The following is a 17,217-nucleotide window of genomic DNA, read 5'->3' on the forward strand; positions in this document are numbered from 1 at the left end:
AACAAAAGATTTATGCATAAATAAACAAATTAAGATATGGGTGGAGGAATTTTAGGTAATGTTAATAAAGGTATATTTGACAAATCGATAAATTCGTTTTTATTTTTTTCCTCTATAACACGTAAACTAGTATTTAAATCATTTGATATACTAAGCTGATTCATATGTATATTATTGTTCTTGATTTTTTTATAATACAGGTCACTGTAATTATTATTATGTATATTATTATTATGTATATTATTATTATGTATATTATTATTATGTATATTATTATTATTTATATTATTATTATTTATATTATTATTATTTATATTATTATTATTTATATTATTATTCCTATTTATATTATTATTCCTATTTATATCTTTTATATGGATACACCTTTTGGTATCCTCCTCGTTACGTTCTGTTCCGCCCCTATGCTTATTCTTCTCATGTATATCGTTCATATATTCATATTTTAAATAATCTCTTATATTTGTATCATATTTTAGTATCACTTCAACTTCATTTTTATTAACACCTTTTGTAAAAAATGGAGAGAAAAATAATGGCACACTAATCTTTGTTTTGTTTTTTTTTAAGAGTAAATTAAAAGGAATGAATGCTTTAGCTATTAATATATTTTTTTCCTTATGTTTATTATTTTCATATTCCATATTATATAAATTAATATTCGTTGAAAATTCTGATGTATTATCATATATATTATTACTTGATGTGATTCTATCATTTTCTTGATAAATATTAAGATGAGATGTTATATATTTATTACTCATGACATGATAAAAATTTATTTGTAATGATAAGTTTTGTAGATAAAAATCCAAGTGTCCATCTTGAGTTTGTACAAAATGTTTATTAAAAGTATTATTTAATTCTTTTATATCCGGTAATTTTAATATTTCTGAATTGTTAATATATGGATAACAATCATTATAATAAATTTTTGTTTGTGCTTGAACTTTGTTAATAATATAATTTTTTTTTTTTTTTAAGGAGAAAGGAAATATATCATGTTTATTAATGAAATCATAATTATTCAATACAATTTGGTATGTTAAAAATATATTGGGCTTTTTATTATTTATAAAAGGTAAGGGATAAAGTAACTTTTTCACTTTTACAAAAATGTAATATTTATTATATGTTTGTAAATAATCTTTTTTATCATTTTTAAACAGATTGTTAATTTTATTTTTTAAATTATCATGAAAACCTAAATTGAAAAATGTTTTTTTTTCTTTTTTTTCCACAAAATCATATGGTGAATTATTATTTGATATTATATGATCATATGGAATTTTATTATTTTCTGTATCTTTCAATGTGTTGTATTGATAAATAGATGTCTTATTATTATTATTATTACTCCTATTAGTATTATTTATTACTTCTTTTCTTTGTTTTTTTTCATTTGATAAGTAGTCATTCTTCTTCTTTTTTGTATTAGAAAAGATAGAATATGTTATTTCTTCATTCTTTATATTATTTAGATGTGTATTTTTTTTTATATTTTTAAAATTTAATAAGTTATATTTTTCTTTTCTTGGTAAGTCATTACCTCCACTTTTGTAATTTTCCTTTTTATTATCTAAGAATATAAACTTTTGTTTATCTTGATCATTTTCTTCGTTATTATTATCAACATGAATAAATGAACATATATTATAATTATTATTATAAATACCATCATCATCTATCCTTTTATATTTCTTCCTATTTTTAAAAAAGTTTTTTTCTTCTTCATAAAAAAGAAGTATATCATTTATAAATAAATATAAGAAGAAATAATTTTTTTTATCACAATTTAAATGCCAATAATTCCAATTATTTAACAGCCACCAATCTTTTTCATTTAACATTTTCCCTTGAATATTTTTTGTTCTCTTTTTTGTTTTTTTCTCTACATTATTTTTTTCATTCTTATAATTTTTAATGCTTGAATATCTTATGGATACATTACTACAATTTGTAAAGTTTAGATGACTACATGTGTTCGATTCGACAGAATTTGTTTTTTCCTCTTTTATTTTATTATTATTATTGTTATAATCATCATCATTATTATTATTATTGTTGTTATTATCATCATCATCATTATTGTTATTATCATCATCATTATTATTATTGTTATTATTATCATCATCATTATTATCACCAATGGTGTACCTATATTTAGTAACCACCTTGTTATTTTCTAATTTTTTTTTTTTTTTTTTTTCGTCCTTTATGTACTCATCCTGAGATTTTAAAACACATTTTAATAAGTAGGGCCATTCAAATATACCAAGAAAATTAAAACATGAAAAATATTTTTGTATTTCATGAAAAAAATAATTTATCCAACTTAAAAAGTGAAACGATAATTTTCGTAAGGCCAATATCTTTAATACACTTTTTAAGGGGAAAAATAATTTCTTGTCCAATTTTATAAAATAAAAGAAAAATCTTTTAAAATAATTTATATGCTTTTTATATGAACTAACTTTTAAAGAATATATAAACATGTCTACATTAACATATTTTCTATAATTTAATTTTCTTAATATATCACTAAATAATTTTTCATATAAAGTATTATATAATAAATCATCACCATGACCATCACCATTATCATCATCATGACCATCACCATGACCATGACCATGACCATCACCATTATCATCACTATCACCATCACTATTTAAAAAATATATAGGAATAAAATTTGGAAGTGTACATTTATTAACCTTTTCATAATCTTCATTTTTATATTCTTTTATTTCATATTGATAAGATATATATCCAATAATATTTTTTTCCACAATATTTTTCACAAAAATGTTATTCTCTATATTATTCTTTATATTATTTTCAGAAGAAACAGTTTTGGTATTATTATCTACTGGGTTGCTCGAACTTGTTTTATTATTATTTTCGCATTTTATAAGATGATCATACATTAGGTTTTTATCACCATTTGTTTTATTTTCCTTATCACACACTTCATTTTTGTCATTTATTTTTTTTTCATTTGATAATGTTTCCGTTTTATTATTTATAGAATGAAATAAATTCTCTGAATAATATGTCATACGTTTATTTTTATATAACATATTTTTTATTTTAAAACAATGCTCCCCAATAACTATATCTTTTGAAATATAATTTAAAGATATAATGGCCCTTATAATTATTTTCCCTTCTATAAATAAGTTCTTACTTTTAATAATTTCATGATGTTTTACTTTTATATTATGTATATTTAAATGTTTCTCAAATATTTTTATATGTTTTTCCTTCTTTTTCAGGTTGGTCATTGTTTTATGAAGCTTGATATTTTTTCCTGCACACTCTTGGGGTTTATTAAATTTGTGATCCTCAACATGATGATCATTATGACATATATTGTTACATTTATTATGAAATTTATTTGGATCAAAATTATTATCATCAACCTCATTATCTTTATCATCGTATCGATTGGTAGGAAGAAAACCCATGCTGGGATCCACACATACTTCACTCGTAAAATTCATATTTTCATTTTTCTTACAATTTATTATTTTCGGAACAGAACAAGATAATAATCTGTACCTACCTCTTTCATCTTCTTGTACATGTTGTTCATTTTTTGTTTCTTCACATGTACTCACCTTTTCATATACTTCAATATAAATCGCAACAAATATGTCTTCATGTAATTTCATCCTTTCATGTAATTTCATCCCTTCATGTAATATCATCCCTTCATGTAATTTCATCCCTTCATGTAATTTCATCCCTTCATGTAATTTCATCCCTTCATGTAATTTCATCCCTTCATGTAATTTCATCCCTTCATGTAATTTCATCCCTTCATGTAATTTCATCCCTTCATGTAATTTCATCCCTTCATGTAATTTCATCCCTTCATGTAATTTCATCCCTTCATGTAATTTCATCCCTTCATGTAATTTCATCCCTTCATGTAATTTCATCCCTTCATGTAATTTCATCCCTTCATGTAATTTCATCCCTTCATGTCCTTCTATAACATTTTTACTAATTTCATTTATTAAACATATCGGAATAATTATATGATCTATAGTTAAGTGCGCAAAACTAACAAATGATTTATTTTTTAAAAGTGTAACATTTTGTATGTCTTCTTCTTTTTTTATACTTCCTTTTTTAGGATGGAATTCCTCATTTTTATTATATTCTAAATAATAATTATTTCCGATTTTTTTTTTTCTCAATAAAGTATATTCAGCACTATTACATAGAACATCATCCTTATTAAAATTGTTTTGTTGGTCTTCTAAATTTGGCGTAATGTTCATTTCATTTGTATTTACATCCGTTTCTACATTAGTAACCTTCACAATATCATCCACATCATTTAATTTATTATGAGTATCGACACAATATTCTGTGTTCACATTTTTTGGTATGCTACCTTTATTTCTATTGTTTTCAATACTTACATTTGGCTGATCCTTATTATTTATTTGCTCTATATATTCAATCACATTTTCCACATCAAACTTGTGTTCTTCTATTTTTCTATTGGTAGTTTGGAAAATAGGCATATCAGCATACATTTTTTTTCTTTCATAATAAATATCAATATCTAAAAATAAAATATCTTTTTGTGTATCCTCAGAAGAAACAACAAAACATAAGGTTTTATGATCTTTTATCTTGTCCTTGTTTTTTAATATAGAAAAAAATTCTAGGATATGTAAATTCGCTTCTGCTATAACATTTTCATTATAATATAATTTTATTTTTATCATATCCTTATTATGTTTAAATAAAGTTATAATATCTTTTTCTTTTATGGTAGAAAACTTATGATCAAATAGATGATTTATATATATAATATCTTCTTTATATATATTTCTTTTACTCTCTTTATCATCACAAGATTTTATCTTATCATCAAAAGGAGGTATATTATTATTTTGGTTGTAATCAAAAAATATGTTCGATAGAAATATTTCTTCACCACCAAGACAACAATAATAATTTAAAGAAAATGTACTATGTTCTACTTTGGAATGTTCTTTAGAATGTTCTTTAGAATGTTCTTTAGAATGTTCTACTTTTAAATGTTCTATTTTTGAATCAGCTTCTTTTTTATTATCATCACATATTTTATTATCCTTAAAATTATTTTTATACTTCCTTTCTTTAATCTTTCTTAAATATGTATTTATACCAGTAAATTCTTTAAAAAATATGCGTAAATTATGAACATAAAAATTCTTCTCATCAAAAATAGATAATAAGATTTTTTTCCATTTCCCTTTAATATTTTTTTCAAATATTTTCATCATTTCCTGTTTTGATAATGTATGAGATAATAAGCTCTTTTTTTCATTTATAATATTTACATTGTTAAATAACTCATTCGTCTTATTATCTTTTATCTTATCATCATTTATTTTTACACGGTTAACTCTTTTATTTTCGTCCCATGTTTTATTATCCATATTAAAAGAACAAATTAATTTCACACAATCCTCCTTAGTTATATATTCATTCTTTAGTTTCATACAATTTATCCATTCAAAACTAAAATTGTAAACAAATGAATAATTCGAAAATATTGTATCATTTTTTTTTTTTTCATAATAAGATATAAAATTGTATATAGAGACCTTTGCATCTTCCTCTTGTTCTTGTGAGAACATTTCTTCATACGTATCTTTCAAAAGAAATATATTAAAAAAGATACCATTTCTTATATCATTTTTATATAATATAAAATTATCAGGAATAATATTATTCAATTCATCATTTTTCATATTTAAAAATAAAGTACACGCTCTTTCCATTTCTTTTTTTTTTATATCTTCATAATTTATATTCTTCATACCGAAATATATTTGTTCAAAATATAATTTTTTTTTTATCATTAAATTATTCATTTTTAAAAATAATAGATATAGTAATCTTCCCAACGTTAATTTTGTGAAACTCAAATTATAAAATATATTATTGGACGTTTCTAAAATGTTATATTTCATATTAGAATAAATACATGGACTCATATAATTACTAATTGTTGTAATATTTTTATTATTTAGCAATTTATTATCCTTTTCATCATTCTGACTTTTGCATTTTAGATAACACCCTTTCTTTATATTATCATTTTTATTTAGGGACATATTTTTTATTTCTCCTTTTTTCTTATCACATTCGTTTAATTTAAATAAGGTATTCATATTATTATTATATGTATCTTGATTTTTTGTATATTCATCTTTCACGTCTTCATCAATTTTATGACATAATAATATGTGTCTATTTATATATTTCGTACTACCCAAATATGTATCATCCTCCTTCTCTATTTCGTTGTTCATTTCAACTGAACCATCTCTTTTTAAAACACAGGTTTTGTTATTATTATATTTAGATGATGAAATTATCCTTTCTGCTTTTCTATCGACATCCATAATATAACCATGATTTACATTTGATAGCCTTTCTTCCATACTATCTTGCTGTAACACCTTCTTATTATATATATGATCTGAAATGTTTTTATTCATGTAATTATTATGACCTATAGGTTTATTTTGGTCTTCATCATATATTTCCCCAGATATCTCATTTTTATTATAGTTCTCTATATTTATACTAGTATCAACACTTATAACATTTTCAACATTTTTAATATCGTCCAACCTTCCTCTTATCATCCTCCTTGAAATACTTACCAAATTATATATATTGATATACGCTTTTAATATATAGGGAGTTTCATTTTCCCCATGTCTTTTATCATAAGACCTATTATGATATATTACACAATACTTATTAAGCGGTTGGAAAAAATCATATATTTCTGCCCACGACAAAAATATTCCATTATAACATAATATTTGTTTTAATTTCTCACATGATAATAATAAATTGTCTTCACCGTTTTTCTCTTGTCCATGATTCATATACATATAAAATATATTTGAATTTTTAAAAAAGAAAGAAAATAATATTTTCCTTAAATAAGTATTATAATATAATCCCTGTTCATATATATCATTAAGAAATGTTTTTAAAGATACCATATTATGATATTCACTTAAATGAATAGATGTCATATTAATTTGATAGGAATAATTCTTTGAAAGAATATTTATATCATACTCACAAAATATATGACTAAAATATCTTAATAATATATTTATAAATGTATTTTTATTTTTTATGTCATAAAATATTGTATTAATATTTATTCCTGTTAATAAACATTCATTAAATAATATTCTGATATATAAATAAGATAAATAATTTATATATAATCTATCATGTATTATATATTTATATATATATACATCTAAATTGTTTATATTCATATTATTACATATCTTTTCATTTTTTGGTTTTCTTATTTTCTTATATATATATAAATCATTTAATATTAACTTATTGAAACTTATTAAATATTTCATATGTTTTATATATATATCATTTTCTTCTTTTTCGTATAAAGAAAACATACGATGTGTTCTCTTTTTATGTTCTACTATATTATACTTATTATCCATTATCTTATTCATTATAATATTACTCTTTTCCTCTATATTATGATCACATCTGTTGTTATTGTATATAAGGTTAAATAATATATGTCTTTCATTATAATTATTATTATAGCTACTTTTATTATAATAATTATGATAATCATTAAATAAGATACATCCATTCATTACATTACATACTTTAATATAATTATTCCTTTCTAATATATTAATTAATCGTATAATCAAAGTATCAATTCTTATATCTAAATGTTCACACAATAAATATAATTTATTCCATTCCTTATAATCGAAACTACCAGATCTTGACATGATATTTTCTAATTTATATAAAAAGGTTGAATGTTCAATTTTATTTTTTTTTTTTTTTACATCTTTTTTTTTCTTTTTGTCTTTTTCTTTATCTTTCTCCATCATATTCTCATCTACAAATTCTTTATTTTTTTCCATAATAAATAATTTTTTTATAACATCAACATAATCTTCTTTATATATATGTATCATTCTTTTTATAAAATCGCTTAAAAGTAATAAATATGGATATACCATATATGCATATTCTTTACATCCAAATCTTTTCTCTTCATTACAAATATTTACTTCATTATATAAAAACATAAAAGAAGAATTATCATTACAATCGTTACTAGTTCCTTTTTTCATTTTTTGTATGGAAGGTATAGCATATCCATATTTATCATAGAATTTATAATTATCTATTTTATTTTTCATACATCTATTATAATTATTTACATGATTACGTTTTAAATAATATTCTTTCAATTTCTTTTGATAAAATACTATTTCTTTTTCATAAAAACACAAATCATAACAATTTTCTTTATTATGTATAATCTTTTGAAAAAATACAAATATATAAAAATATTCTCGAATATATTTTATAACTTTTTTATTTCTTTTAAAAAAATTTATAATGACTTCATCTTCATTTTCTATATCTCCTTTTTTATTCAAAAGAATTTTTCTGTGTTCTATAGAGTCCCCCCCTACTATATTACTATTAATAAGGTTTACATTTGTTAAGTTATTATAAAGACGCTCATTTGAATATTGGTGTAGATCTTTTTCGTTATAATTATTGAAAGTTTTACATTGTTGTAAATTCAACAAATAGTTATTACAATTATTATTATAATGATAATTATTATAATAATAATGATAATTATTATTATTATCATCATCATCATCATTATTATTATTATTACTTGCATCATTATTACTTTCTTCTTTATTATTATTGTGATAGATAAGATTAAGCTCCAAACTTATTATATCCCTTTTTATACATCCCCAATTCTGCTTAAACATGGGAGAAAAATAATGACTTTTTCTCTTTAAAAATATTTCAAGTGAATTTTCTTTCGATATAACATCCTCACCTGTTTTTTTTTTATATTTTTTATTTATTAATATTAGTAATTTAAAAAAGTCCTCTCGGTACAATATATCATCCGTATTATCATTATACAAAATGATATCTTTACATATATCTACAAAATCATAAAGTGTATAATAATTATTCAAATAATTATTTATATTTATTTTGTTTAATTCATATTTAAAAATACTTATAAAAAAATATCTTAACAACTTATCTCCACTCAATATTTTTTGTTTTGAAAAATAAAAGAATAAACTATATAATGGCAAAGCATAAAAATAAGAATAATAATATTTCCCTTGGCTATTTCCAACATCAATAAATCTTTTATTTGGTACAGAAAAAGTATCTTCTTCTTGTACACATGTATTTATATCATTATATGAATTACAATTTATATTTATAGAAATCATTTCCTTTTCTTTATTTTTAGTTAGTTCTTTTCTTTTTTGTTGTACATGGTTAAATAAATGACTTATATTATTTCCATGAATAGTATCATTAATAGAGTTCTTATATGTATTATTTATACTATTACATTTAACATTTTTAATATTCCACATTTTAGTATCTTCTATATTAGTTTTTTCAAAAATGAAATGTTCAAAGTTTAGTTTATTCCATCTTATCCAATATGATTCAATATTATCATAAAAAATTAATTTATTATTTAAACTATTAAATGATGTTAAATCATATGCTAGCAAATTACTAAATAAAAGTCTTATACAATTTTTCGGGAACTCTAAATTGAGTTCTTCAATTTCTTTAAAAAAATCATTAAATGTAAATATATTTTTTTCTGAAAATATTGTAATATTTATATTCCTTTCTTTTAATAATAGAAAAAAATATTCTAAGGTACTACCAGAAAATATATTCCCACTAATATATTCACTTAATAAATATTTTTCAAATAACCATTTCATAATTTTTATATGATCATTTAAATTATAAGTCTCTATAATAGTTTCATCTAAAATACTATTATTTAATATAAAATCTTCAAAACTATCTATTATATCACTTTTATGTAACTCAATTTTTTTTTTTTTTCTTTTTCTTTTTCTTTTTTTTTTTTTTTCTTCTTCATATCTATATATTTGATATATATACCACTTTAATATACACAAAGATATATCGTAAGATGTATATATTCCTATTGAATCTAATAGTTTTAAAATTTCGAATTTATCCATAAAATAGTTTTTATTATTATTATTATTATTTTTTACTTTTTTATTTTTTAAAATATTATTAAAAAAAGTATCTAAGCATTCACATACATATTCTATAGTTATTAACCCACTAACAATTCTGTGGTAAATAATAATAAGTGAATTTTTAACACTCCTTTGTATATCTCTCCTTTTATATAATTTAGCATAAAATATATTTTCGTCCTTCTTAATATTATTATTGGATAATATAACCTTCTTTTTTATATTGTAATTTTCATTAAGACTTTTACTTTTTTCTTTATCCGATGGATTTGATGAATATAAAGTATTCTTTTCTTTTTTTAAATCACAACATTTTTGATCATAATAATAATTATTACTATCATCATTATTATGATCATCATTTAGATGATCCTCATATACTCCCTTGTCCCTTATTAAATACTCATCTACATTCTTTATGTCTGGATCCAAATTATTATCATTATTGTCATTGTTATTATTATTACTATCATTATTGTCATTGTTATTATTATTACTATCATTATTATTATCATTGTTATTATCATTATTATTATCATTATTATTATTATTATTATTATCATTGTTATTATCATTATGCTCACTTAACCTTTCATCTTTTACAAACTCATTTGTAACTTTTCTTGTGGTAGTCACTTTATTTTTCTCACATGGAATATTTTCATCATCATTATTAATCATATTATTTATACAACCCTTTTCATTATGATATACCTCGACAACATTTTTATTTCTATCAACATTTCCCAGAGTGTTGCTACATTTCCTATTTTCCTTATAGACAGACCCATAAGATGATATATATCCACTTTTCTTTTCAGAATACGAGATACACAAACTGTTATCATTATATAAAGAATGAAGAGGCTTTTCAAGAGTTTGATTTCTTTCTATGGTTATGACATTATTTAAATTATCATCACATATTTTTTCTGACGTGTCATTTTCCTGGTTTTCTCTTAATTGTATATTATTTTTATTTTGATTTATATATATATAATATAAAGATAAGAAGTATGTTATATTTATGGTTTCAATACCTTTAATGACATTAACAAAAATATACGTGTCCGATAATACATAGTTATTTTGATTCTGTATAATATATTTTACTAAGAAAAATAAATCATATGTTGTAAAATTATTATTGTTAAATTTCTTTAAAATAAAACTTATAGAATGTAAAAAATGTAAAGAGGTACATGAACAAATATTATCCTCTTCATTTAAAAACATATATAAGTTATCATTTGGTTTCTTATTTTTATTATAATTTATATTTGAATCTATTAATATATTTCTTGATATATTCTTTTTTATTTTTTCTGAATAAAAATTTTTTTTATCCAAAGAAATTTTAAATAATTCATTTTCTAAATATTCCATACTAATATGTTCCATATATAAAAAGTCAAATAATTTTAACAATATATCATATCCATATATCATATTTTTTAATTCTTCAACACCTTTTTTAATTATTAAGGATACAAATAAAGAAAAATGTATTAATTCTTTTTTTTTATCATAAAACAATAAACATAACTCATCAAATATATTAGAATCAACAAATATTGTACCAATATCTTCAAAAAATAAAAAAAATTCTTCTTTATTTATATAATTTTCATCATCTATATATAAACTATCAATATATTCACATATATCATTTATATTCATATTCTTTTTATTCTTTACAAAAATTTTATTGGACAATTTTTCCCATTTTGTATATATTTTCTCTATATATTCTTCAAAAAAACTTTTCAAAATATATTTATCTTTAATACAATTAGTTTTTATATCACATATTAATAAATTCACAACCTCTTCATTCATATTCCATAATAAAAGTTCTTCTTTAACAAAATCGATATTTAAATAGTTCCTATTATTATAATAAATATTATCATCATATATTGAATTCGTCTCATTATAATTATTATAACTATAATTATAATTTTCCCTTTTATTCTCATTATTATTATTGTTCTTGTTCTTCTTATTATTCTTCCTATTATTGTTGCATTTATTCTTAGTTTTTTCCTTATTCATAATATTCATTTTAAATGTATACATATTTTCCCTATGATCTAATTCATCATAACTATCATTCATAACATACTTACACAACTCAGACAAATGATCACTATCAACATTTTTTGTGTTAAATTTCCTTTTGGATATTTCCTTATTTACATTATTCATCTCCATTTTTTGTCTCATCCTTTTTAACACACCATTTATTATTACATTACTACGTATGCCCTTTTTTAATACCTCCCTTTGTATTTCGTATATATAATATTCATTATTATATATGTTCGTAGAGTCATACATAAAATACTGCTCACTAATGGATAGAAAAGAATTAGATCTTACATCATACTCATTAGAACTATTAATATTATCATTACGATTAATATTATTCACATTATTTATATTTTTCATTTTCTTTATTTTTTTCTTGATATTTCCTTTCCTAATATTTATTCCGTTTGGATCAATGTCATTCTTATCTTTCAACAAAAAATTACGAGAATCTATTTCGTAATTCTCAATATATTTTTTACAAAATAAAAATATATTTGAATACATATCTTTCAAACCCCTAATTAACAAAACTCGAAACATAAAATTAATATCGTCATAAAAACGAAATGTCAATTCATTATATTTTTCTAAATACATTATATTCTTATTTTCGTTAATTTCTTTTACATTTATTTTTAATATACCAACACAGTCTTTAACTTTTTCCTCAACCATATTATTTTCTATCATATTTTTTTTTTTCTTTTTTTCTTTTTCTTTTTCTTTTTTCTTTTTTCTTTTTTTCTTATCTACTTCTCTTTCATGCCACACCTCTATAATAACCTCTTGCATATCACACAGTTTCTTTTTAGAACTTAGTAAAGTATCAAATATCATTTCATTCTTCAAATCAAAGCTTTTATATGTATATTTCTCATCTTTATAAAATCGTACGCAAAATGATAAATTAGTAAAGTGTTTTTTTGATAAGTTAACTATTTTGTCTATATAAATATATATTACTGCATCATCTTCATTTTTTTCATCTAAAGTATTTTCCTTTACTTTTAATTTATTCATCGATTCTTCAACAATATTATCCACACTGTTAATATTATCCACACTGTTAATATTATCCACACTGTTAATATTATCCACACTGTTAATATTATCCACACTGTTAATATTATCCACAATGTTAATATTATCCACACTATTCATTTTATCAACACTATTCATTTTATTAACAATTGCATTATTTTTTCTTTCCTCCTTTTCTTCAATCAATTCCTCAAATTCCTTATCCTCAGAGTATTCACTCTTTAACGATCTTCTCATTTTTTCATTTTCATCAGAATTTAACTGATGTTCCAAATTATTACCTGACTTGTTAATATTCACCTGAACATGTTCATAATTTTTTTTTTCATCATTTGTTTTTATTTCATCTGTTGACACCTTCAACTTATCAGATAACATTAAAGTATCTACATTTCGGGAAGCTACTTCGTTATTAGAAATGTTTAAATTGTTGGATGTGTTTAAACTATTAGAAAAATTTATATTACCAGAAATGTTTATATTATCAAAACAATTTATATTATCCGAAATGTTTATATTATCACAAATGTTTATATTATCACAAATGTTTATATTATCACAAATGTTTATATTATCACAAATGTTTATATTGTCACAAATGTTTGTATCATCACAAATGTTTGTATCATCACAAATGTTTATATCATCACAAATGTTTATATCATCACAAATGTTTATATCATCACAAATGTTTGTATCATCACAAATGTTTATATCATCACAAATGTTTATATTCTCAAAAACATCATTTTCACCATTCATGCACATATTATTCATATAATCTACTTGCACATTTGATTTAATTAATTCTGAACTCTTCTGTATATCCTCATTTAGCACATTCATATCTCCATCTACTTTTTTATTAAAAATATCATTATCCTTCTCAATAATTTTCCCCATACTGTCTGAAATTCTTGCTTTTTCTGTACTACTTAATTCATCCTTTAGATTATGTACACTTTTCATATTATCTTCCTCATATTTATTCTTTTGAACAGGTAAGGACCTCTCCAATATGTCTATATACAAATAAAATAATATAGAAGGACCTTTTATTAAATTCTGAAAACAATTATTTGGAATAGCTAGCTCCTTTATAGGTAATTCCAAATTTGGTATAGGAATAAAAGGAATTTCGGCTATTCCTAAAATTTCACAATTATTTGGTATGACAAATGGATAATTTAATAATTTCAATATATTATTATTTTTTTGTTGCAACAATATAGATGAATTATAACCTTGTGGATTATTTTTTTTTTTATTTAATGTAGCACATAATAAAAAAGAAACATTTTCAATTTTATCAAATATATTATTATCTACTTTATGATAAATATCTTGTAAAAATTCGACATTATTTTTATTTATATATTTGCCTTCAATATAATGACTATCATATATAATGACACTTTTTTCAATTATATTACTACTCTTTCTTTTATTGAGTTGTGTATAGTTTCGAAATTTGCTATTTTTTATATTATTATTACAATTATCATAAGATATATTATTCACATAACTTTGATGTTCTGAACTATTATTTTTTTCACAAAATTTTGCTTCCTCCAATTCTAAAGCATTTTTACACTTTTCTGTAGTTTCTCCTTTCTTTCCATTGTTACACTTTTCTGTAGATTCTGCTTTCTTTCCATTTTTACATTTTTCTGTAGTTTCTCCTTTCTTTCCATTTTTAAATGAAAAATTAATTGATGAATTTTTTTTTCTGTATTTTTTATTTAAATAATTCTCATTCATAGTTTGTCTTCTTTGTTTACTACAGTCTGTACTATTGGATGACAAAATTTCATATGTTATAGGTATACAATAACTTATATAAAATTTTTGGTATTTTTCTAAATTTTTTATAAAATTTTTTCCAATAATTAATCTAGAAAATCTGAAACAAATATCGCTCACTTCTTTGATATTTTTTACATTACTTGAATATTTTTCTATAACAGTATAATTTAAATTTTCTAGACTATTATTATTTAGCATATAATATAATTTATCTTCATAAAGAAGTTGGCTACTGTAACTTTTTTCGCTGTTCATATCGTTTTCGGATATAGCTTCGTGTTTTATTTTATGAGCAATAGAGGGTGTTTCCTTTTGCTTTATTGTATCACCACAATGATGATATTGATCAATATTATTATATTCATCATTATTAATATTATTATCATCATTATTATATTGATCATTATTAATATTATTATCATCATTATTATATTCATCATTATTAATATTACTTTCATCTTTATTATTATCACCATTGTTACCATTTTTATTATCATCTTCCTTAAAGTAATTATCATTTATCTTACTACTCAAATCAGCTTTGCCAAATGTCCCCTTATTGAATTCACTTATATTTTCTCCACAAATAACAGAGGAAATATTATCATCCTTCACCAAATTGATAGATGACACCATATCCTTTAATAAATTCTTTTTAGAGGGATATGTATGTACCCTTTTTAAATCATTCAAACTAGTTGTCTCCTCATTGGATGTATATAACGAATGGGACATTTTATCATCCTTAGTATCCTTCATAAAAAAACTAACACTTTTTATATATTCTTTATTGTGACTAATTTTATTCATATCATGACCTTTCTCATTTTTATTATTACTTTCATCTATATTTTTATCTGAATTGTTCAGGTCATTCCACTTTAAAGATATATCTTTTTCATCTCTAACTGAAGTATCCATGAGAAAAATATCTTCTTCTTTTGGATTATTTATATTAATGTTTGTTAAATTATTATTAGATTCGTCTATTAATTCAAAATTATTTTTATGTTTATTATTTAATATAGCACCATCACTACATGATAGTTTCCTTATTTTATGTATACTGCTGTTTAAATATTCTTCTGTTATATAATTATTCATGTCTGACAAAGTCAATTTTTGTTTTTCAATTTTACATTTTAATGATGATATATTAATAGGTGCATTACCTTTTTTATACATATTATCTGAATGATCTTTTTTTATCATGAGAAAGGAATTCCCATTATTATATAATTTATCATCTTTCGTTATCCCCATATTATTTACTGCAGAATTATTTTTTTCATTCATATTTATTTTGTCTTCTTCTGTTATATTATAATTAAATGATTGTGTGCTCTTCATATCTGTATCTCTTATATGATTATTTTTATTTTTTTTTACATGATCATCTTTCATATGACTAATTGGGGATTCTTTCATATTATCAACATAATCTCTTTCTATAGTACATGTTAAAATATCTTCATAGCTTTTATGGTCTATATTATTATTATTATTATTATTATCGGCATTATTTATATTATTAACATTGTATATATTATTCACATTATATATATTATTCACATTATATATATTATCTATATTATTCATATGATCCATATTTATAATACTCTTAATAGAGTTATCATATTCACTCATAATATTAGGAAGGCTATCAATACGTTCATATATTAATTTATTAACAACGTCATATTCTTTTAATTCATTTTTCATAACCTCCTCATTTTGTTCTTGTAATTCTTTTATCTCATTTAAAGTCTGCTTGCTTTTTTCTCTACCTCCTGACAACACATTATATATCATAAAGTCACTGGACGAAGCCACACTTTCACAAATACTCTTATCCATTGTTTAACTTGTTAAATATAATGTATCTGTGGATATATTACATAAATTTTTTTTTTTTTTTTTTAACACAAATATGTATTATATGTGTCTATTATATATATTTATATATAGCTTATAAGATATGCACACACAACACTTACAAAAAAAAAAAAAAAATTAAATCATAAAATAATACAATCATAAAATTATTAAATAATAAAAAAATAAAACAATGGAAAGACAGAATGTAATAAATATATATATATTTTATCTATTTGTGTACTTATAT

At 21.3% G+C, this 17,217-nt stretch overlaps 1 protein-coding gene across 1 annotated transcript; it reads right to left on the reverse strand.

Annotated features, from left to right (window-relative positions):
- Window positions 1-29: 29 nt before the first annotated feature.
- Window positions 30-16,949, reverse strand: PF3D7_0504800 (conserved Plasmodium protein, unknown function; the record flags this gene model as incomplete). The annotated part of the gene is made up of 1 exon (XM_002808629.1): window positions 30-16,949. One exon carries the CDS (start codon window positions 16,947-16,949, stop codon window positions 30-32), a length of 16,920 nt encoding a protein of 5,639 aa, XP_002808675.1.
- Between the last annotated feature and the right edge of the window lie 268 nt (window positions 16,950-17,217).

The sequence above is a fragment of the Plasmodium falciparum genome (assembly GCF_000002765.6).
Source record: "Plasmodium falciparum 3D7 genome assembly, chromosome: 5".
Lineage (NCBI taxonomy): Eukaryota > Apicomplexa > Aconoidasida > Haemosporida > Plasmodiidae > Plasmodium > Plasmodium falciparum.